General features: G+C 41.7%; 1 protein-coding gene and 2 pseudogenes across 3 annotated transcripts; 1 reads left to right on the top strand and 2 right to left on the bottom strand.

Annotated features, from left to right (window-relative positions):
• Positions 1-255: 255 nt before the first annotated feature.
• Positions 256-3,072, bottom strand: TEKT2 (tektin 2; the record flags this gene model as incomplete). Its single annotated transcript, XM_079930435.1, has 9 exons — positions 256-509; positions 677-756; positions 918-1,061; positions 1,187-1,294; positions 1,474-1,588; positions 1,664-1,807; positions 2,325-2,530; positions 2,708-2,833; positions 2,917-3,072. The coding sequence occupies 9 exons, from the start codon at positions 3,070-3,072 to the stop codon at positions 296-298; spliced, it is 1,293 nt and encodes a 430-aa protein (XP_079786561.1). The 3' UTR covers positions 256-295.
• A 2,265-nt stretch (positions 3,073-5,337) lies between these two features.
• Positions 5,338-6,337, top strand: LOC307186905 (dolichyl-diphosphooligosaccharide--protein glycosyltransferase subunit MAGT1-like; annotated as a pseudogene). The gene has a single exon. The product of its transcript is annotated as a dolichyl-diphosphooligosaccharide--protein glycosyltransferase subunit MAGT1-like (transcript).
• Positions 6,338-9,643: 3,306 nt separating this feature from the next.
• On the bottom strand, positions 9,644-11,805 carry LOC307186309 (succinate dehydrogenase [ubiquinone] cytochrome b small subunit, mitochondrial-like; annotated as a pseudogene). Its single transcript has 2 exons — positions 11,745-11,805; positions 9,644-10,102 (listed from the first exon to the last, which is right to left on the bottom strand). The product of its transcript is annotated as a succinate dehydrogenase [ubiquinone] cytochrome b small subunit, mitochondrial-like (transcript).
• Positions 11,806-22,171: the final 10,366 nt, after the last annotated feature.

Here is a 22,171-nt window from a genome sequence, read left to right as displayed (position 1 = left end):
CACGCAAGGGTCCAGCTGGGACAGAGCTGGTTAGAGATCACGGCGCTGGAGCCCAGGGTGCTGGCCTAGCCCAGAGAAGGGCATGGGATTGGGAACATGGAGCTTGAGGGATGTTGTTACCATCTTTGCTCCTCCGTGCACAGGACAGCCAAGAGCCCTCTCCCCACTGGCTACATGCAGGGGTAGCAAAGAACCGTCTGGACTGAGAACCCCCGACCTTTATTAGATTCGTTCTCTCCACTGCCCTCCCTCTTTCATTTTCCACCAGCCTTCCCCTCCTCCCTCAGCCCCCTCGCTAGGTTAGCTCCAGCGGGCAGGTTTGGAGTGGACTCAGGGTGCGGTTTGTGGTGCGGGTGAAGGTGTCCACCTCCGGCACAAACTTCTCAGCCGGCATGGTCAGCTTCCGCCGGGTGTCCATGCACTTGGTGTCCAAGAGCATGGAGTTGGCCTTGCAGGCGATGTCAGCCTGCAGCCGGGCCAGATGCTGGTACAGGGCGTCCAGAGCATCCCTGGGGAGGAGGGATTAACAGCCCACCACCGCCGGTGTGAGGCTGGGAGGTCAGGGCTGAGCTCACCAGCCTTGAATCAGGAAGACAGCAGGGAAGCTGGCAGGCAGCAAGGGACCCCAATGGTGGGAGGTGTCTCCCCGCCCGTCCTGCCCACTCCCCAAACCTACTGTGCCTGCGCCAGCTTCTGCTTCAGGGCAGCAGTGGTTGCCTCTAACTGGTAAACCTCCTCAGTGAGGCCGTACTGTGCCTGGAGGCAGAGGGGCAGGTTGGGAGTCCAGGTCAGCCACACTGTCCTTCTGCCCACGGGTCTGGGGGCTGCCCTGCGCCAGCACCCCTGCTTCACCAGGGAGTGAGTCATCCTGAGGAACCTTAGCCAGGGGCCCATGCCCCACTGGGGTGCCCTCGTACCTGGTCCCTGCAGAGTTCCACGTTGGGCCGGTAGGTCCTGGTCTCTAGCCGGGTGTGGCATAGCTTCAGGTTCTGTAACTTTCTGCGCAGATCCTCCTCCAGATGCCGGATGTCCTCCTGCAGCTCGGCAATCTCCTCCAAGGTCTGCAGGGACAGAGTGACTGGTCTCCACCTGGTGCACCCAGTCCGGGGCTTCCTGGCAGGGCCTCAGGCTCCTCATCCCACAGCAGGAAGTCCAGGCCCCAGGAGACCAAACGGAGAAGGCTCACATTCTTCTCTTGCCACTTGAGCTCACTGTACACTTTCTCCATCTCCCACAGCCGCTTCCTGAAGGCAAATTCCGTTGCAACCCTCTGGGCTTCCAGTTCGTTGTTGGTCTGAGGACAGAAAGTAGGCAGGGCAAGGGGAGGGTATGAGCTCTGGCCAGCTGAGGATGTCGCTCAGGTGAGGGGTGGGATGCCACATGGCTGACAGGGAACAGAAGACAAGCGCTTGAGTGCATGCTGGGGCCATCTCTTAGTCATGGAGGATCGGGGTAGGGGGAGTGGTCAGTCACCTTGGCAATAGTTAGGGCGATGGCCTCCCTCAGCTCTATGGACTCTTTCATCTCAGCCTCTGCTCGGTTCTTGTTGAACTGACTGTAGTCATCCCACTGCTGGAGTGTGGTGGAGCTGCAGGTGGCAGGAAATAATCAGAATATGGCCTCTGCGGGGAGGAAGAGAGACTGAATGAAACGCCCTTCTTACCCGTTGGGGACACGTGTGGGATTAATCTTCAGAGAGATGTTCGGGGACTTGAGGTTGAGAGAGAAGCAGCCTCTGTCAATGTCCACTGCCTCCATTTTGCCCCGATGGTCAGAGTTGAGCTGCTGTCGGACTTCCTGCAGGAGGCTGGGGACAGAACAGACTGGATCAGGAGCCATACCTCCAAGGCCCTGGAACGCAGCGCCCATGGTACTGAAGGGACAAGGAGGGATGGGAAAGCTGAGGTGACAGTGGAGCTGCCGCTGCAGCTGAGACAAATATAGGCACAGCTGGATGAGCTCCCCACAGACAAAACTATGGCACCAAGTGCTTGCACACACCCACAGGGCACACTCCAGTAGCCACACTCACAAGGCTCACACTCCCAGAAAGTCGGCGTGGTGGCACATGGGCTTCATCTCTCATGCTTCCAATAAATTGATAATGGCTGCCTAGAGCAGGTTCATGAGAAGTATTCTGAGACCACGTCCAGGTGGTGCAAAAAGTACTACGATCAGTGGGTGAGTGGTTTCTGCCATGGGCACGGCGGGGGCAGAAGGCGGCCTGAGAGCCAGTGACTTGTAACCCACGATACACATGTCCTACATTTAAAACACAGCCTTCAAAGGCGGGTGAACGTGCAAATGACACATCTCTCTCTTACCAGAGCTTCTCAAAGGCCTGGCTGATCTTCTGTTGCAAGGCCTCCTTGGTGGCTTCAATGACCTCTACCTCTTTGTGCAGCTCTTCCTCCACGGGGTCCTTCACCACATCAATGTCACGCCGACTCTCCCGCAGGGTCAGGCACTCAATGGCCACATCCAGAGGCAGATTCTTGGCCTGCAGGTTTTGTTCTGCTGACTCTTTCATCTAGAAAAGAGAGGGCACAGGAGGCTGGTGGGGCCATCCGCTGGGAAGCAGCTCTCATCCCCACTTAGGCCAAGTGACTCAGATGGACATGCCACCAAATACCCTGACCCGGAAGAGGGGAGGGAGAGGGAGGTCCTTGCAGGCAGGGTCTCCTGGCACCCTGCCCTGGCTCCCTGCCTGTGTCAGGGCGTCGATCTCGGCATCTAAATCCGTCAGACACTTGTCCAGCGTCTCCTTCCACCGGTTGACAGAATCAATCCTCTCTGCCAGTCGAGTCCTATTGTCATGTTCGTCCCAAATGGTCTGGAAGAGACAGAGCCAGATAAAGAGGTTATCGGGAGTTGGGGGCTATCCCTTTCCCACCCAACTGGGCTCCGGCCCCCAACCTGGTTGTTGGTTTCATTGCAGAGGACCCGGGCCTCCTGGCGGATCTGGTGTGAGGCATCTCGCTGCCGCTCAGCGTTAGTGGACAACAGGCAGCTGTTGGTGTGCCAGTCCGGCAACTGGAAACGTGGACTGGGCTTGACACTCAGGGTGGCCATGGTGCAGGAGCCGAAGGCTCAGGGACCCCAGGCCTGTTCCAAGACACCCACCTCTGCTGGAGGGAGCAAACAAGGCTGCAGGAGACCACTGAGGAAAGCCTCCAAAGGATGTGCTCCTGTCCGTTTCGCTCCAAGCCCCTTCCTGCTGGAAGCCTGCTTGGAAACAGCACTCCCTACACTCAACTTCGTGTGAGGCATTAACTAAGTTTCCTCCCACCCATGCATCCACAGACACAAACTGCTGGATCCTACAGGTCCTGGAGCAGGTGAAAGGGGATAATGGGGCTCCTCAGTGTGTGTGTGTCCGCGTGTGTGTGTGTGCATGTGCGTGTGCGTGTGCGTGTGTGTGTGTGTAGTGCCAAGTGCTCGGCGGGGCTGGCGGAAGGGGGGGGGCAGGTAGCAGGAAAAGTAGTCCTTAATCCAGTTTCCACCACTACTTCCAGTAACCAAGTCCTGTGCTACTTTCTTTGCTTTCCCTGCCCCAGCTTTGGGCTAGGGCCCTGCGGGATCTAAGAGAAGGAGTCCTATCCCCATCCAGAGAGGACCGGCTTGTTTCGAAGGGGCTTCGAATTGGCCCTAGGGAATTGGTGGTGGGGGGCTGGTCCCCTCCCCACCTGGGTCATATTCCCTCCCTCTGCCCTCTGCTGGAGGAGGAGGAGCGGGTGTGTGAGGGGCCCCAGCGGGAGGAGCTGCGGTTTGTCTAGTTCCAGCCCAATCCCTCCCTTCCCCTCCTAGGATAATCATCTTCAGTTTAAATTAATACCCCGGCGCAGAGAAAGGAGCGGGAGCGGGTGAGCACCTCCCCACCCCTGTCCCCTCCTCCTCTCACCTTCCCAGCGCGCACTTCCGCCTCCCTTCGCCGGCTCCTCTGTTAAGCGCCCCCGGTTGCTAGGCACCCCTCTTCCGCGCGCGGGTCATCACAGCCCGCGTTCAGCTTAGTCACCGCCGGGCGGCGCGACGGTGGCGGCGGCCGTTGGGGCCCAGAGGCCTTCCGGGTAGGAAAGGGCCGGCGGCGGGGCTGGTGCAGCAAGAGGATGCGGAGGAGGAGGGCATCAGGATATCGCGTCCACTTCATTCACAAGTTAAAAATCTTTACTTTGATAAAGGTTACGCATCGACATGGCAAAAAGAAAAAAAAAGGTGCCGTGCATAGCCAGAGTAATCTCCCAGTCAGGCTCACTCTCCAGCAGGTATCCTTCCCAGAACTTAACATTATTTACACACATTCTACTGATTCTGTCTTTCCCAATAATTTCATCATCTGCTTGACGGCATAGAAGGAATGATCATCGTAATTGGAGAGGGCACGTCCCTGGGAGAGGTAACAGGTATTAGAAGTAATGCTCAGTATCCAACCATTTCTCTAAAAAGGAGAAGGAAAAAAAAATCCAATCGTGCTAGTACCGTTCTAGACATTGGAAGATGTTGACAGGTAATGTACATAACTAATAGGTGAGGTAGGCATTACCCCCATTTTTGCTAGTAACTGAAGAGACTGGTAAGGATGGAAACCTAGATGCATCTGGTCCCCAGGTCTACCTTCTCTCAGTTACGACTCCGCACTGCCTCTAGTGGTGGCGCTGGACAGCAAGAGGAAGGCAGGGATGCTATCCCCAGCTTGCCCGCCTGCTCCTCTCTGAGGGCTGTGCAGAAAAATCCTAGGAGATGGATGCTATGACCACCATCGTCTTACAGGCGAGGAAACTGAGGCACAGAGAAGTGAGGAACGTACCCAGGGTCACAAAACTAAGTGGTAGAGCTTGGATCCAAACTCAGGCAGTCTGCTCCAGAGGCTAAGTTCTGGTTTGATGGATGGAGGGTAAGAGAGGAGTCCAAGAAGAGTCCTCAGTTTTAAAACCTCAGTGATTGGTGGGATGGGGTCACAGTGGGAAGAGAGGCAGAGAACCCAGGGCTTGGCAGGCAAGGGGATGATGAGGTTGGCTTTTGAGTAGTTTGAGGTGATTGTGGTGGATCTAGGTATTGCTGTCCAGGAGGCAGTTAGAAATGTGAGTCTGGAACTCTGCAGAAAGACAGACTGGAACATTTCCAAGACTTCCTTGATCACAGAATTTTGTTTTTTCACAGAATATTTTCTAAACTCTAATACATGGCTCATAAACCAGACATGCATAGGAATTTGTGATATAGCTCTTTTACTAGGATTAAAGAAGACAAATAAAAGGTCCTGGACAAATTAATTGCTGGGAGAAATGATAAGATTTTGGCATAGATATTTGGAAACTTAACAAAAAGAAGTAAACAAATATGGAAGAATGGTGGTGGCTTTGGCGTGTATCTCTGACCATGGTGGTGGTTTTGGTGTTCATGACTCCTGAGGCTCCTGCACATCCTGGACAAAGGAAGAAGATATTAGCAGAAAAGGTCGGACAGCTGATGGACTGGACTCAGAAAAACAGAGTGATAAGAATGAATGATGCCATGTTCAATCGTTTTGTATTAGAAAAACCAAGAAACTATTCTGTTACTGTGACGTTTACTACTCTCCAGAAGTTTAGATTATGTGTAACATGCAAACTTGCTCTTCAAGAATTTCAGATCTTGGCAGATTCCTGGCAATTCTCCAGTGCATTCAGCAACAAGGTATTTTTTGCTATGGTGGATTTTGATGAAAGCCCCGAGGCCTCTGAAATGCTCCAGGTGATGTCTGTTCCGAATGTCCTCCACTTTTCTGCTAAAAGTAAATTTACAGCAGATGACATTTAAAATTTCAAAGAGAGGGGTATCATAGCGCAGCAAATGTTCACATGGGTAGCCGAGAGAAATGAGAGACGGATGGTCAATGTCAGAACCAGGAAGCCTATAAATTATTACTATTCCTTCAAGTTAGGGATATCTTTGGCTCTCATCGGTGGACTTGTGTATGTATTGAAATGGAATAGGAAATTTAGTTTTAACAAAAATTTATGGGCAGTTTTAGCTGTGTTTTGATGTCATCTGGTCCAATGTGGACTCATATACGAGGAGCCCCATTTGCTCAAAGCAATACACAGGACAGACACATTATATTCATGAAGTGCATTACTTTCAGTTTGTAGCAGAAATGTATATCATTTCTCTGTTTCATGTGTGCATTACCCTGGGAATGTTGCTCTTCGATACAGCTGCCACCTCTCCTATGATCATTATAAATAGGAAGATAATGTCCATGACTTGTTTGTGTCTAGTTGTAATATTCTTCAGTTGGCTGCTTTCTCTCTTCAGATTTAAAGAACATAACTATCCATTCCACATTCTCGTGAATTAAAAAGGATCCTAGAGATGTAGACAAGGAAGCAAGAAATTTTTTTAAAATGTGAAAATAAAAACATGAAAACAGCAGAATATGAACTCGTAACTTTTTTAATTGATTAAGACTTAGCCAAAGGAGACATGAGGTGCCCTGACAATAACAAGCTATTTTCTCTCAAAATCTGTGAAGTGTTATGTTATGTATCTTCTCTGTTCTTCTCAATTTTCTCCTCCCAGTAAATGTCATAGATTACCTTACTTAGTGAATTCCAATAATTAAAATCCTCAGAGTATACACCTTTTACTGAATTAGGACAGTGTTTAAAAGTACTTTAGTTAATATTTGGTCAGCTGATCTTATTCTAATATGAAAAATATCTTGATAAGGTATCCATCCCCACATCTAGCTACTGAAGTTAAAACTGTATTGCCTTTTTTGGAGATGTATATTTGCACAGCTTACTTCGTGTGTTGTTCCCTGAAGACTTATCTTTCTTTAGCGTGCACTTCCAATGTCTAGAGGCAGATACAGTACTACGTGGTGCTCCATCTCCCAAGTCTTTTCTACTGAAATACGCTATTGTGCTTCCTGATGGTTGTAGATATTACAGACTAATTAAATACTGGATTGTTTCTCCACGATCGTTAACGACTTTTTATCTGGAAAGATTTCAGGTAAATTATCTTTCTTTATTTCTCTTCCAAGAGGGCAATTTCTAACAATGTGAGGTTGTTTTCAATTAAATTTAAATCTAAGGGAAAAATATAAAGACAATTCAGAGCATGAATGATGATTTTATTCACTGTTTTCTGTTTAGAAGCATGCTAAAATGTCAGGTTATTTCCAATATGCAGAAATGTAAAACTGAATGTCTTAAAAGCTGTTCTATTTTGGCCTTTCTACCTTCTTAAGTGGAGAAACAAAGTACAAATTTGGAGATTCCACCCTCCCCCCGCCCCCTTACCTTCATTCTGTCGTATGTAGATAACCAAAGTTAAGTTCCAAATGGCTTATTAATGTGCTTGGCAAATGACAGCAAAGTTGTATTCTACTATTAAATTGAACTCTGGTCTTCCCTCTGGAAATTGCAATTTTAGAAAAGTGAGAACTGTGACTGTGAAAATGTTTTTCAAGCAACAGCAATTTAGTGTCACATCAGAAGATTTCTGCTTTAAATTGGGACTGGCTTTGGCTACTTACAACCAAGTGACCCACCTTCGAGGTACAGTGGAAGATCTTGATGTTTTTTTATTTTTATTTTATTTATTTATTTAATTTGTTTATTATTTTTGGCTGCATTGGGTCTTCATTGCTGCCCGTGGGCTTTCTCCAGTTGCAGCGAGAGGGGGCTACTCTTCGTTGTGGTGCGCGGGCTTCTCACTGCAGTGGCTTCTCTTGTTGTGGAGCATGGGCTCTAGGCGCGGGGGCTTCAGTAGCTGTGGCTCACGGGCTCAGTAGTTGTGGCTCGCGGGCTCTAGAGTGCAGGCTCAGTAGCTGTGGTGCACGGGCTTAGTTGCTCACGGCATGTGGGATCTTCCCGGACCAGGGCTCGAACCCGTGTCCCCTGCACTGGCAGGCAGATTCCTAACCACTGTGCAACCAGGGAAGCCCCGAAGCTCAGGTTCTTGATGTCTCATCGCAGAAACAATTCAGTGAGAGACAAAGTGATAGGTAAGAAGTGGATTTATTTAGAGAGAAACACTCCACAGAGTGTGGGGCATCTCAGAAGGTGAGAAAGGCCGATCTTGATGTTTTTGTATGAGTTGTTTGCCAAGGGATTTGGGTATAGTTGCTCTAGTAAATTGCACTTTTTTAAAAACACAGAGAGAGTGGAAATAGTTTCTCTCTCTAACTTAGGCATTTTTGTTTGTTTGTACACTACTCCAAAGGAAACTGCTTTACTCTGGCCTTTTTTCCAGCTTACTTTTCTGTTGCTCTCACACCTGTCTCAGGCCAAATAAATTCACGTTGACATCCTCAAGGTTGAGACTTAAGTGAGACTAAGTAGTTTTGTATACAATAGTCAGAGAGAATGAACCGCTGTTTCAACTACACAGCTGCAGATGATTTAATCTGGAGGTTGAAACAACCAACAACCCCCCTCCTCGACTCTATTTGCCCTTCCACTTTCTTGTATAAGAAAGAAAAGTCTATCAGTTTAAATGAATGGAAAGTAGCTTTGCTGCATTCAAAGTAAAGTGTTATACTTTTGTGCAGATTTAAAAATGAGTATCTAGGGCTTCCCTGGTGGCACAGTGGTTAAGAGTCTGCCTGCCAATGCAGGGGACGCGGGTTCGAGCCCTGGTCTGGGAGGATCCCACATGCCGCGGAGCGGCTGGGCCCGTGAGCCACGGCTGCTGAGCCTGCACATCTGGAGCCTGCTCTCCGCAACTGGAGAAAGCCCTCGCACAGAGATGAAGACCCAACGCAGCCAAAATAAATAAATAAATTAATTAATTAAAAAAAATGGGTATCTAAAGGGTCTTTTTTTGGAGTAGAATAAATTTTTATTACACAGCATCTTATTTTAAAAAAGACTTTATCTTCATAGAATACATCTTCACATTAGAGATTCCCACAATGGGAAAACAACAACTTATTACTTATAATTTTATATCTGTGGACAGATTATTTTAGGACAAGTAAAATAAACACATTTGACGATTAAGTCTAGGTTTAGAATCTGTAACAATTTGAAACATCTATAAAGGGACCTCTTCCCTACATGGAACTTCTCTATATTCAGGAACTCTCCAGGCTCTTCTTCCTAGGATTTAGAAATCAGTAATGTGAAACATCAGCATTTCTAATTTGCCAGTTTACCTTGGACATGTAACCATCAGTAACTGGTATCGACTGAACAGAGCGGGAAACTTTGCAAAAACTAAACACTGCCTAATTTTCTGAAAGTCTTTATTCTCGAATTAACAGTCTCTCCCTTTCTCTACCATCCTAGGACAAATATAGAAGTCTGATCAGCTATTGAGAGCAATAAAGCTGAATTCCCTTTAAGAGTTTGATAAATTAAAAGGCAAAAGCTCATATATAATGTTTAGTTATACTGTGAGTCTTGTGAGAAGCTGAGAGACACCCCATTAACTCCCCAGCATAGAGAACTCAGTCTGACAATTTTTTGGTTACAATTGCTCTCAAATCTTTCCTCAAAGATTACATTCTAAAAATAACGAGGTGATTAGGAGAAGAGGTTTGTCTCACCAATGGACTTATCTGTTATTTCCTCCTTATTGTGAATTGAATGGCATGACAGAGCAGAGGCAAGGGAGGTGTACAATCAATTTTCAAGGTATTACGTCTAAAAGGTCAGAGCTTCCATAGCATAGCAACAGCTGTGCAGATGCCCTCATCATGATCGTTGAAATAACAAAGCCTAGCAAAGGTGAAAGCTGAGAGTGCCAATCCCTGTAATATAGTCACAACTTGTCCAATGTCCCAGTGACTATGAAGAGGGAGGGGCTGCAGCCAGGGAGTAGTTCATTGCAGAGCAAGGATTCAAATAAGCAGCTGGAATTAGGCCCAGGAGCAAAACACTGACAACCCTCTCACCAATCCAGTGGAGACATGCAGCCTTGGAACCAGAATGGTGGCTGGGCGACAGGTGAATGTCCTGTATTCCACACCATCCTGGGGTAGGTTGGTCCTGGAGAAATGCTGAGACATGAATGGTCTGACCACTGGTGCTCAGAGGAACAGAGCTTGTCCTCCTCAGGCACCACAGAGGACACGGCCTCCAGAGAGTCGCCCTGTCGCTCCTTAAAGGGTCTTAATGTAGATATTAGTAATACTTTTAAATTAAAGATTTAAAACACACCTTTTAATATAGTAAAAAAATAACACTATTCAAAGAAATACCACAAACGGCAAACATTTATAATCTAAAATCTTTATAAAAGTACAAAAATAAATTAGAAAAATTAAACTCATAAAATGGTTAAGCAACCTTAATTTTACATTTGTATAAAATACAAGTGAAAACCATCTGAATGATGGTGGTGACTGAAATCCTGTTTGGTAAAGTATCCTATTCCTATGTTGTTTTTGGTTTTGTTTTTTGCAACATAATATGCAATTTCCATTTGACAGTTTATGTTGCAGTAAATAAAGAGTAATATTGTACAGTTAGCAGTTGCAAGTACTTTTTTTTTTTTTTTTGCAGTACGCGGGCCTCTTTTTGCGGTATGCCGGCCCCCCACTGCTGTGGCCTCTCCCGTTGTGGAGCACAGGCTCCGGACGCGCAGGCTCAGCGGCCATGGCTCACGGGCCCAGCTGCTCCGCGGCATGTGGGATCCTCCCGGACCAGGGCGCGAACCCACGTCCCCCGCGTCATCAGGCGGACTCCCAACCACTGCGCCACCAGGGAAGCCCACAAGTACTTTTGAGTTGGGCTGTTTCTGAGGTCCGTTAGCAAAAAAGTCCATTAACATTTTATTTCAGCTGAGAATCAGACATCATATAAAGCTTCATAATCCTAAACCACGAATATGTCTGCTTTGTTTATAAGTAAATCTTGAACCCAAGCATTATTCTTTTTTTTAAAAAATCTTTACTGGAGTATAATTGCTTTACATTGTTGTGTAAGTTTCCCAAGGATTATTCCTTTTTAAAAATTATTTATTTATTTAGGCTGTGTTGGGTCTTTGTTGCTGTGCACGGGCTTTCTCTAGTTGCGGCGAGCGGGGGCTACTCTTTGTTGCAGTGCGCGGGCTTCTCATTGCAGTGGCTTCACTTGTGTGGACCATGGGCTCTAGATGCGCGGGCTTCAGTAGTTGTGGCACGTGGGCTCAGTAGTTGTGGCTCGCGGGCTGTAGAGCACAGGCTCAGTAGTTGTGGCACACAGGCTTAGTTGCTCTGCAGCATGAGGGATCTTCCCGGACCAGGGCTCAAACCCGTGTCCCCTGCTTTAGCAGGTGGATTCTTAACCACTGCGCCACCAGGGAAGTCCCCCAAGGATTATTCTTAAAGGAAAATATTTTAATAGAGAAAAGTATGAGACAAGTGCTGCTCTATAAAGGCATTGCAAAGATCTCTATAGATTGTGGAAATTACAGAAATAACAAAAGTGACAGAAGGCAGGAAAACAGTCATCTTTTTTCTACAGATAAAACTAAAGATTCCAGTCCCCTTTATGATAGAGACATTTTATCAAGTATAGTAAAAATGATCCCATCCTTTCCTGGCACTGACAGATTAACCCAATTATTTCCTAAAAGCATCTGCAAGGCATGCAAGTCTCAGCAGCCAAAGAATTTGTCAAATGATCAGACGACTGAAACATGGAAACTACATGAACTGAGAGTTCAAGATGTATGGCCCCCCTCCAAAAAACAAACCACCTCGGAATTTTACCTTAGATTGCCGCCTCATTTCTCCATGCTTTATTGTAGTGCTCTGAGCACGCTTTTACCTGAAGTTTCAAGCAGGTGAACTCTAATATAATTGGTGACTTGTTCTGTCCAGTCCAGCATGTCTTGTTAATCAATTAGAGCAATCGTCCGATTACTGTCTGCCTAGATAACCGTCATGCTTTTCTGGTACTACACTTAGGGATGCTACAGCCTGATTTATCAGAGCATGCCTTCGCATCACCGTTACACATATTTCCCCCATTTAACTGTATGAATTTGGGTGTAGTTATTGACGTTTTTAGAATTTTCCTTATCAGTGTAGTTACTGGGAAGATTGACAGTAGAGTGATTCTCTTCAATTTGTCAAACTTAACAACTGACACACATAGTTAAAAAAAACTCAACCCATCAGCATTTGTTAGTTAAGCTAACTAGAGCTTCTTCAGCATCAGTAACAAGATCCTTTAAGAAAACAAACTGTACTGTTAGGGCTGCACAGACTCTGGCGACATGTAGGTGGGAGAAGACTGGGGTGAAGAACACATAATAGCCAGAAGGGAACAGACTGAATTCTCTGATGTTCTGGAGAACAGAAATAGGGTAAATGGAAATAATGAAGGGACAAGTTTTTAACATTTAGGCTGGACTGCTTCAAAGTAGTGAGTTACCCCCAGGTAAAGCGCTCATCCTCATAGGGATTCCTGCTTGCTTGGAGGCCTCACCTCAAAGGAACCTCTTGAGGGTTCCTTTGAGTCCAGACCTGTGCAGACTGGGCAGAGTGGCGGGGCTGTGGAGAGTGTGCTCCATCCAAAGGGACCAACCACTCTTGAGCTTCCCCTGGTGGCAGCTGTAAAGGGATACTGAAGGAATAGTGAAATCGATGACCGTCCTTACTTTTTAAGGGATTTTTATGTGAGATCTTCTGATTTTTTTAAATATTAGGGACTAATAAAAATATTTTAAATACCAAACAAAAATTATTTGCAGACAGAAATTGGCTGCCAACTTGAGACCTCTGATTTTACTCTATTAACTTCAATTATGGAATGAAAAGTGATATACCTGAAGCTATGCCGTTAGGACAGTTGAGAGCTGGTTTTCAAAATTTCAGTCCAGGGTTTTCTTGCATATCATACCTGGGCTGTGTATCCACTTCAGTGCCTGTGACGATTCCCCGTCCATTTCAGTTTCTTTTTATTCTTAAGTTCTTTCACTGCCTGGCAGAGTTCGCAAGCCTGGCTTCTTGCTTACCCCTCTTTCCACGCCACCCAATGTCTTAAGGGAGGAGAGTCTAAAAGACCCAGTGTCTTTTATTTAAGGTGGGGGAGAAACTATTTATTTATTTATTTATTGAATTGTATTTTCCATCACTTTAATTTTTTTTATATGGAGCCCCAGCCCCACCAGTGTTTTTTTTTTTTTTTTTTTTTTGGCCGCACTGCAGAGCATGCGGAACTTCTCCAAGCAGGGGTCAAACCTGTGCCCCCTGCAGTGGAAGTGCAGACTCTCTTAACCACTGGACTGCCAGGGAAGTCCTGGGTTGGTGGGGGGCCGGCGCAGCAGAACCTCTTTAAAACCTGAGTTCCACCTACATGCCCAGCACTATTAAGTACCCTCCATCTATGAACTCATTTAATGTCCCAACAGCCCTACTATTATCTCATTATAGTGGAGGAAACTTGAGATTTAGAAGCATCAGGGAACTCGTCTATCGTCACGCAATCACGCAATCCAGGTTTGAATTCAGGACTTCGTGATTAGGAAAGCCTAAATTCTTTCCACTCTATCACACCAACTCCCTTTCCCTAAGCCTGAAGTGCTGTAATGATGTGACCGCAAAACAAAGTTTGGAGCAAAGCTTTTCTTTTTATTGCAGTTATTAGTGAAAGTTACACTTCAAACTGAAGCTAAGCAACACTAAAACCATTAATATTTTAAAATCAAGGATTAAAAACAAATACAACTAAGAACACTTCCAATACACAGAATGGCAGAAAAAAGAGGAGTGGTTCTGTCACAGGACATTTTAGTGACAGTTTGGCTCAGAAAGAATTATGACAATTTCTTTAACATAAAATATTGTAAGTGACTGAACTGCTTAAAAAGCGGCTTGAAGCTTCTCAGTCTCAACCCTAGGTTTTTTTGTAGTAAATTTTTTTTGGGGAAAGAAAATTTAAATACCCCCCAAAAGTAGTTTTGTTTAAAAACTTTATTTGCCTTCTGCTCATCTTAATGACATATAGTCTTTGAGGAATTAAAATGACAACCATATCCAAAGCCTGGCCCCCAAGTACACAGTGATAGGACTCAACATTTGGTGTTTCTAATTATACAGTGATTACATATATATCATAGACTAGCTCCCACCCACCATATAATCCAATTTCCTCTTAATAAAATGTGGCAGTCAAGTTTAATATCACTCAAGATTTTATCTTGTAGCATATTACAAACTCAGACTTACTCCATTGTTTTAACTAATGTTATCGTGTAACCAAACATTAACAAAGGAAGGCTTATAAACATTTTGAAATTCTGCAGTCTCTAAAGTACTACAGTAAATTGTTCTTACTTATGAAAAGCCAACAAAAAATATAAGGCCAGACCAGGTGTAAGACAGGATAGGGAAGATGAGGAAGGAGGTTTGAGTGTCCATCATTTTACCATGCTGAAACTTGGTATATTTGGCAAGAAGAGTCAGTGTGGAAAAGGAGGATGGAGAAAGAGGTTACTCTGATTTTATGTAATAATTCAGTTTCAAAACATACTGATATTAACTCCCCAAAATATTTCACATCTGCAGTACAAATAGGCACACACGGTTAAGATGGTTAAAAAGTAAAATTTAAAAGGCTATTTGTCCATCTGCAGGGCATTTGCAGGAGGCCCCACCTCCCCACATGTCCTACATTTACATTTTACTTTTCAGAAAAGCCCCTTTTAAAAGAGTGCTATTTCCTGTCCACTACTTCGGGCTTAAAAAAAAGCAGCAATTATCTCAAGTGGGAGCAGTTAGCAATGCTTTAGGGGTGTGTATTTGTGTGTAATACAAATGTTCTCTAGACTGAGTGGTCAGATTACACTGGAATGGTTATATTACAATTTTAGTCCCCCAAACACTAAAGAAACACATTATTTTTTCTATATAAACTTATGTAATACACAGTGTTATAAACATAGAATATTTATACACACACACACACACACACACACACACATACACACATCACTGCTTCCCACAGCCTATGAATGCATCCATATACTAGTTCACAAGAATGATCTTTATTCACAAGATACAGTAATACTTTCATGGGGTCCATAACTGAAGACAGATATTAAAGCTACACATTACAGCAAAAATTGTTTAAAAGTATTCCTGATATATCCAATGTTCTCAGCTATCTCACCCAGCAAGGTGGATTTTTTGCTCATTTTCCAAGCATGAATCTCCCCAACTTTTCAGTACTTGTAATTCTCATTATCCTATAAAACTAAGATAGATCTCATCCATGTTAGTGATGAGCTGGAAAAGCCCAAACTGCCTGCAACAAGGGGAGATCAGCATCTACAGAGATAAAAAAATAAATGTTGAATGCATTCATACCCTGTGTACCTAAAATGCATCCTTTTATTTCTTAAAACAAAACAAAACACAAACCAAACTTGTCTGTTTCAACAAGGAATTGCTTACACAACCTGTGGTGATGTGCCCTTTGTTTTTTTCCTAGAAACAAGCGCCCCTTCCCCTCAGGAAAGTGGGTAAGCCTGTAGAAATGTAAGGTTCTGCCCACAATCCATAAAGATAACTGGGTCAGACACCAACAGGCTGCCTGATATCACCTGCAGATGCTCAGAACTGAATTTAAATGAAGAAAAAACCCTTTACTATATTTTAATTTTTACAGGTACATGGTGATTGGAAAGCAACGGTCAACTCTGCAAAGTGGTAAGTGAAATAAGCACACTTTTCCTTCTTAAAACCTAACCCCTTACTCCAAAAAAAGGTTCCAAAAAAAGGTACCAAAAATCTGCAAGAAACAAAGGGATAACTATCTGGTTGTACAACAGCTTCTGATGCCAATCTGTAGCAAAAATGCCTGAAGGCAAAAGGCAAAGTTAATTTCTGATTATCTGATGGTTTCACCACATTAATCTAACTCAAAATACAATCACAGCTGCCATAGCACCACTAAAAGGAGTTTGGTTTTTGAAGTTACACTTTTTCCAAAGATTATTATAAAGAAAAATTCAGCTTGTGCAATAAATATCCAGCAGGGGAGAAACAGAACAGAATACGTTTGTAGGTGAACACCATACCATGATAAAGCCTCAGTTTCTCTTACACTTGTTTGATAAAATGATCTAGGGTAACTAAAGATACTTTCATAGAAGCAAACTGGAAATGAACCCTTCACACAACAATATTCTTTTATCTTGAACTTCTGAATAGCTTTTCTTTTGGAGAACTCAAGCACTGTCACAAACATTATCCTATTCTTACAACTACTTTGTGAGGGAGGTGAGGGCAGGTATTATTATCACTACCATTTTATAAGAACCTAGGCACACAGAGATTAAGGAAATTGCCTTATGGACACAGAGCAAATTAGTGGTAGAGCTCTGACTAAACTCCAAATCTCAGTTCAAGTTTTAGAGCCCTTTCTACTCTCAAAGGCAACAAGTTCTCAACAGTCTTTTTCCAGTTGTGATCTTCTAAAATTTCCTGCATTTTAAACCTATTTATGCCTTCTTTACAGTTCAGGTTTGACTAGGAAATGAGTTTAAAAAAACTTTTAATATGGAATTCTGCACACACCAAGAGGCATATATGTGAGAAAGAAATCAATATCTATAGAACTAAGGTCTGAAAAAAATCATTATGTAAATTAAGAGGAAAGAATAGTCTTAAGTATTCATTCAGTGTAATTTTTACATATTTAAGAAGATGTGTCAGAATAAAAGTTACAAATCTTCTGAAGTTTAAATCAGAGTCTGATTCATTAAAACCAGGAGCTACATTCATTTTCCTTAAGAATATGGGCATCTCTGTTAGAGAAGATTGAAATATTACTTTCAAGAATAATTTCTTTTATCACTTTGCTGTAACATCATATTTCAGGTATATATTCTGTTCATATTACCACTCTATAGCTAGCAAAAACCTCTATGGATAGAGATAATACCTGCAGCACTAACACTTTCAGTCTTAATTCTCATTTAGCCAAGTTAGGATTTCTTTCCATCTATATTAACTAAAGTTACATTCTAATGATTCTCATTACCTCTCTTTGTTTTTAGTCCTCCCCCTTTTATTTTTAACAGTGTGTGTGTGTAGGGTGTGGAGAGGGAAAAACTGCACAATTCATAAATGGCATAAAACACTGATTTCATCCCAATATAGAATCATGGCACTCAAGTAAATCAAAGAATGGTAGGTCAAAGAAAAAACTTTAGAACCCAAACATGAAAAACAGTATTCAAAGAGTCTCTCAATCAAGCTATAAATTGCGGCATGTGATCTTCCTTTCCCAAGTATTTTAAAGACCCTATTATTTACTCATAGTAGAATTCTATCTAAACTGCCTCTAAATCCTTTTTCTTTTCTTTTTTAAAGAGGAGCAAGGCATTGTACCCTGGGCTAAGAAAGGAGAAAGCTCCTGGAAAACTTTTAAAGAATCTTATAGGACAAAGTGTTAGGAGATTTTGGTTAGTGCTTGCTAGTCCTGGTTTTTGAATTAGAGAAAGAGCACAGGCACATTTGCAGGATCATCATCAATACTATGAGATCATTCCCTTTCTATGAAACAGGGAGATATCTGCAGTTAACACTGGAGATCCAAATCTGCTGCTACCAAAACCAAAGGTTTAACCTGCTACCAAAGGCTCCTCTTGTTAAACTCCCTGGGATCAAACTGTATCCATTAACCTGGTTGGACTGTCCATGTTATTAGGCAAAATTCCCCCTTCATTACAATCTACCAGTGTTTCCCCCAAATCTGTTATCAAAAAATATTTTCTTTACAGGAAAGACTACCTTGTCTGGAAAGGTCCTATTTTGTGTTTTCTATATAAAGGGAAAAGCTGGAGAAGCCGTGTTGATAGCAACGCCATGGCTCTATTTAAGGATAAATACTTCGTTTCTTTACTCAGAAGCAACTTCTCTAATCAAAATAGATGCAGCTTTAGATCTGGGACAACAACATAAAATAAATTTAGGTTACAGAGACTCTCTTCCTAGGTTCAAATGGCAACAGTTCCTCTTTTACAATGTGACTGTGAGAACCAGACAAATATCAAACAATTATAAGGTTTCTCTCCAAGGATTCCGGCAAAGAAACCTTTCCCTTTTCCTCATTTACCCCCTCACTACATACTCTTACAATCCCACTAGTCCATTTCTTCACAAAGATCTCCTATCACACCTGCAAACATTTTTTGTAGAAAGAGTCTTTCCTTCTTTGGTTCTAAAAATAAAGGGCCAAATGAAAGGATTTTTGTTTGTTTGTTCTTCCAACTAAAGCCATGAAGTAAATGAAGATGGAAAGTTTTAGGCATTAAATACCAGGGTTATCTCCCTCTCTAGTTTCTGGCATGGCCTCTTAAACTTTAAACATAAAATTACAGATGTGCATGCAGTCAATTTTTAGAAATAATAAAACCAAAAAAAAAAAAAGGCAAAGAAAATAAAGTTCTAATGACCAACAATCCCATCTGTTTTCTACTCACATAAGCCTATTCATGACAGTTCTAAGAGATGACTGTAAACTTGAACAAGTCACCAAGTACTTCACTGTGGTAATTCAGTTACTGATGCCAGGTACCCTGATTTATGGAGCCAACCAGTTAAAAGAGCAAAATAAGCTCTATGTGTCAGGTTCCTATGAGCTTTTGGAAGGAAAAAAGAAAATAAAGGATGATTTCTACTCAAAGCTGCCTTAAAAATATTGATCTACAAGAATTATATGCCTGTCAATCAAGGACAATGTTGAAGCATAATGAATAAAACTATTAAAATTATAACTACAATAAATATCCTTAAGAGGGGAGCATATATTTGCAATAAAAATATATCTGATTGAAACATATTTAGTTTTTTAGTATCAACAAATTCCTATAATCAGAATACCAACGTTCAATTAATACTTGATGTAGGGTAAGGAAGTAGCTGTGTGTGTGTGTGTGTGTGTGTGTGTGTGTGTGTGTGTGTATCAACCTACTGAAACTGGCAAAAACGTGGGGAAAAAGTGATATGGCTAATGTCTATACGAAATCACATGCTGATTCATTTTAAATCGTTAAATTTCACATAACATAAAAATAATACTTTTCCAATTATAGTTACTTGAAACTTTCTCATTTACCCCTCTCAGTGAAAGAATGCAGTATGGCAAAATGTCATACATTAAACCCATTTAAAGCTCAGAGGAGGGATAAAGTTTATCTTTTAATCTCTTACAGAAAAAAATGGCTTACCAAGCAAATTCACTGTGTAAAAACACAATGGAAATATTGTACCTGTTTAACAGAATTCACTTTTTTCATGCACCTTTATAAAAAGTTAATGTCAATACAAATTACCTTGATCTATTCACTAGGAAACTGGAGTAACCACATATGCTTGAAATTAATTTTCTATAATCATACTTTTAACTGTCTTCCAATTAATTCACATTCATAATTATTACTTAAATTTTTAAGTAGCTGAAATACTATATTAGCCTTTATCTCTGATTCTACCTAGTCACTTAAACTCTGTTTCTTCATTGATGAAGAAGAAACAACTTTAAAAGTAAGGTAGGGTTGAATCAACGTTAAAGGTATGGTAGGGAAAAGATCAGGGTAGCAAATCTTCCACTCAACATAATCATGGTGGGGGCTGGAGCAGCCCATTTCAAAGTCAATTATCACTGACTTCTGGATCATTTGCTCTTTGTTTTCCAGGCCTATGAGAATGGTATCACAATCCTAACGCTGGATGATGTATCCACCTAAAGCAGTTTCAATGTAGCTGAAGTGAGAAATAAGAAGTGTAAACAATCAAGTTGCCCCAAAACTGCAGATCAGGTAAAATAAATCCAATCCATTAGTATTAGTTTTCTACTTAAAGGAAAGAAAACTAAAGAAAAGCCCCACCTCCCCTCCACGTTTAGAAATCTGTCTAAAGACTGTCTTTAATGCCCACTATATAAACAACATTAAGTATTCTAAGTTAGAAAATAGTGTTAATGGTTTATTGGTAAAAATCCAAACTCTAGACTTTATGGAATTAGTAGTTTGGTTGGCATATTAACATTCCATCTTAATCTTTGCTAATATTACAAAGAAAGAGGAAAAGCTAGAGATATCTATAAAAATAAAATACCTTAAAACCAATATCTAAGCAAAATATAAAAGTTGCGCACAAATTGCCAATAAATATAAACATCACAATAGAAAAATTAATATTAAAAAAATAAACTTGTAATTGCTATTATGACATTATAAAAAATGAAAAAGTTTAATGTGCATGTGTATTTGCAGACAGACATAGTACACTCCAAACAATCAATATAATTTTACTATCATTATTACATAATGCAGCATACAAGGTTACTGAGGTGTGTTTTTTTGTGTGTTTTTAAGTCTATTTTCTGGAAGAGTGCTCACCAAATTCACAAGCAAGAACTGGTTAGGTGATCATTTACTGCTGTTTACTACTTCCTAGTTCAGGGGAAAATCGCTTTCTGGTAGATTACCAAATTACCAACCAGTATGAATAGTCCTGCTATTATCCTCCCTCTTACTTATTTCCTCCAAAGCCCAATTTTACCTGTTCTATTTCTAATTAATTGATCATATAGATGCACTGTCATCATTTTTCACCTATGCTAGAAAAAAGAGGGAAACATTTAGAATATTTCTTGCTGCCTGAAAAAGAAAAAATTTCCCTAAAGATAGAGAATCATTTTACTTCTCTTACACTGATTTCCATGATGACTTGGCTCCATCTTTATAAGCAGTCTTCTTTAATAAAGATTAATTAGAAAAGGCTGCCAGTAGATATTTACAAAAGGGTCAATATGCTGGGGGGGAAAACGTAGCCTATGACATAATTTCTGGCAAGTTACCTTTGCCGTCGGGCACTTACTACTATATCCATACTCTTGTTAAAAAGTTAAGCAAACTTGCTGTTTTATATGCCTTATATAATACCTGCAACACAGCTGAGAACTGAAAGGGTTAATTCTGTTAAAAACTGTGTTTTTAAACTTACAAAATATATTTGGTGAGCATTTACTTAGATACTTTACTGAATAAAAGCTTTACTTGGTTCCCTTGGACCAGATTCAGAACAACAAATAACATTATTTATATGAAACGGTCATACTCTTGGAATTCTAAAATAATTTATCTTTCAAATTTTTAGCCTCATGCTATTTGAAAAATAAAAATCTACAGCACCATCTTCTGAAAAGGCACTTTCTAAGAACCGCCTCGCTTTAAAAAATGATTTAAAAATTTAATTCATTGTCTACCCTGAAGAACATCTCTGCTTTACTGACACGCTAACATGGACACAACATTAGAGTTTGGTTACCTAAGACATTGATTTCAAAAAGGAAGGGAGACCAATGGCCAGATAGATGATTTGATGGCATCTTAATTTTGTCACACTGTTGGCTACCTGATATTTTAATAGGGCTTCTCATTGGTAAATCTCAACCCTCCATATGAAATTTATTAAACTTCTATCTTTAAATCAAATTAAAATCTTTAACTTCCGTACTTTAAGAGCAAAAGATTCTTACAACGATGTAAAAATATAGAGCACTATCTTTGATGGGTAAAGAAAAATAAAATTGAACTAGCAGTAGATAATATTAGCATAAGCCTTGACCATTATATCTTAGTTAAAAGAAATGATTTTGACCAACATGGAAAATTATAAACTGAAATGTACCACTTTTAAAAGTAGGAAAAAGTTAAAAATATTTTTCCCTTTGAGGCTATATATATATATATATATATATATATATATATATATATATATACACACACACACAGAGAGCGAGAGAGAGACTGAATTTTTCTTCCTGGGAGTCAGCTTAGGTTTCACTAATCACAGCATCATTTCCAATATTGCCACCGATCAAAAATGTTCTTAGTATAAGCAGGAAATTTTTTAAAAAAGATTTTTTGGAGAAAATTCTGACTTTCACATCTATGTACTGATTTTACACATTATTCTTGGCTTGTTTTTCGACTCCTGTAGAATCACAAAGTGCTTTATATGATCAAATGAGAGGGAAAAAGGAAAATGAAGACAGACTTTAGAGTCAGGGTTATACTGCCACTCACAAAGGCCTCACTTGATAAAGTCTCCCAGGTATTATTATTGAAGCTTTAAGACATCCATGAATTCTCAAAAAGAATGAAAAGGATTAAAAAAGCCAAAATAAAGATGCCAGTTCAATGGTGTCCTTTTGCAGCTTGACTGATAACTCAT

Source organism: Stenella coeruleoalba, assembly GCF_951394435.1.
Source record: "Stenella coeruleoalba genome assembly, chromosome: 1".
Lineage (NCBI taxonomy): Eukaryota > Metazoa > Chordata > Mammalia > Artiodactyla > Delphinidae > Stenella > Stenella coeruleoalba.
This window is presented reverse-complemented; position numbering and strand designations above follow the sequence as displayed.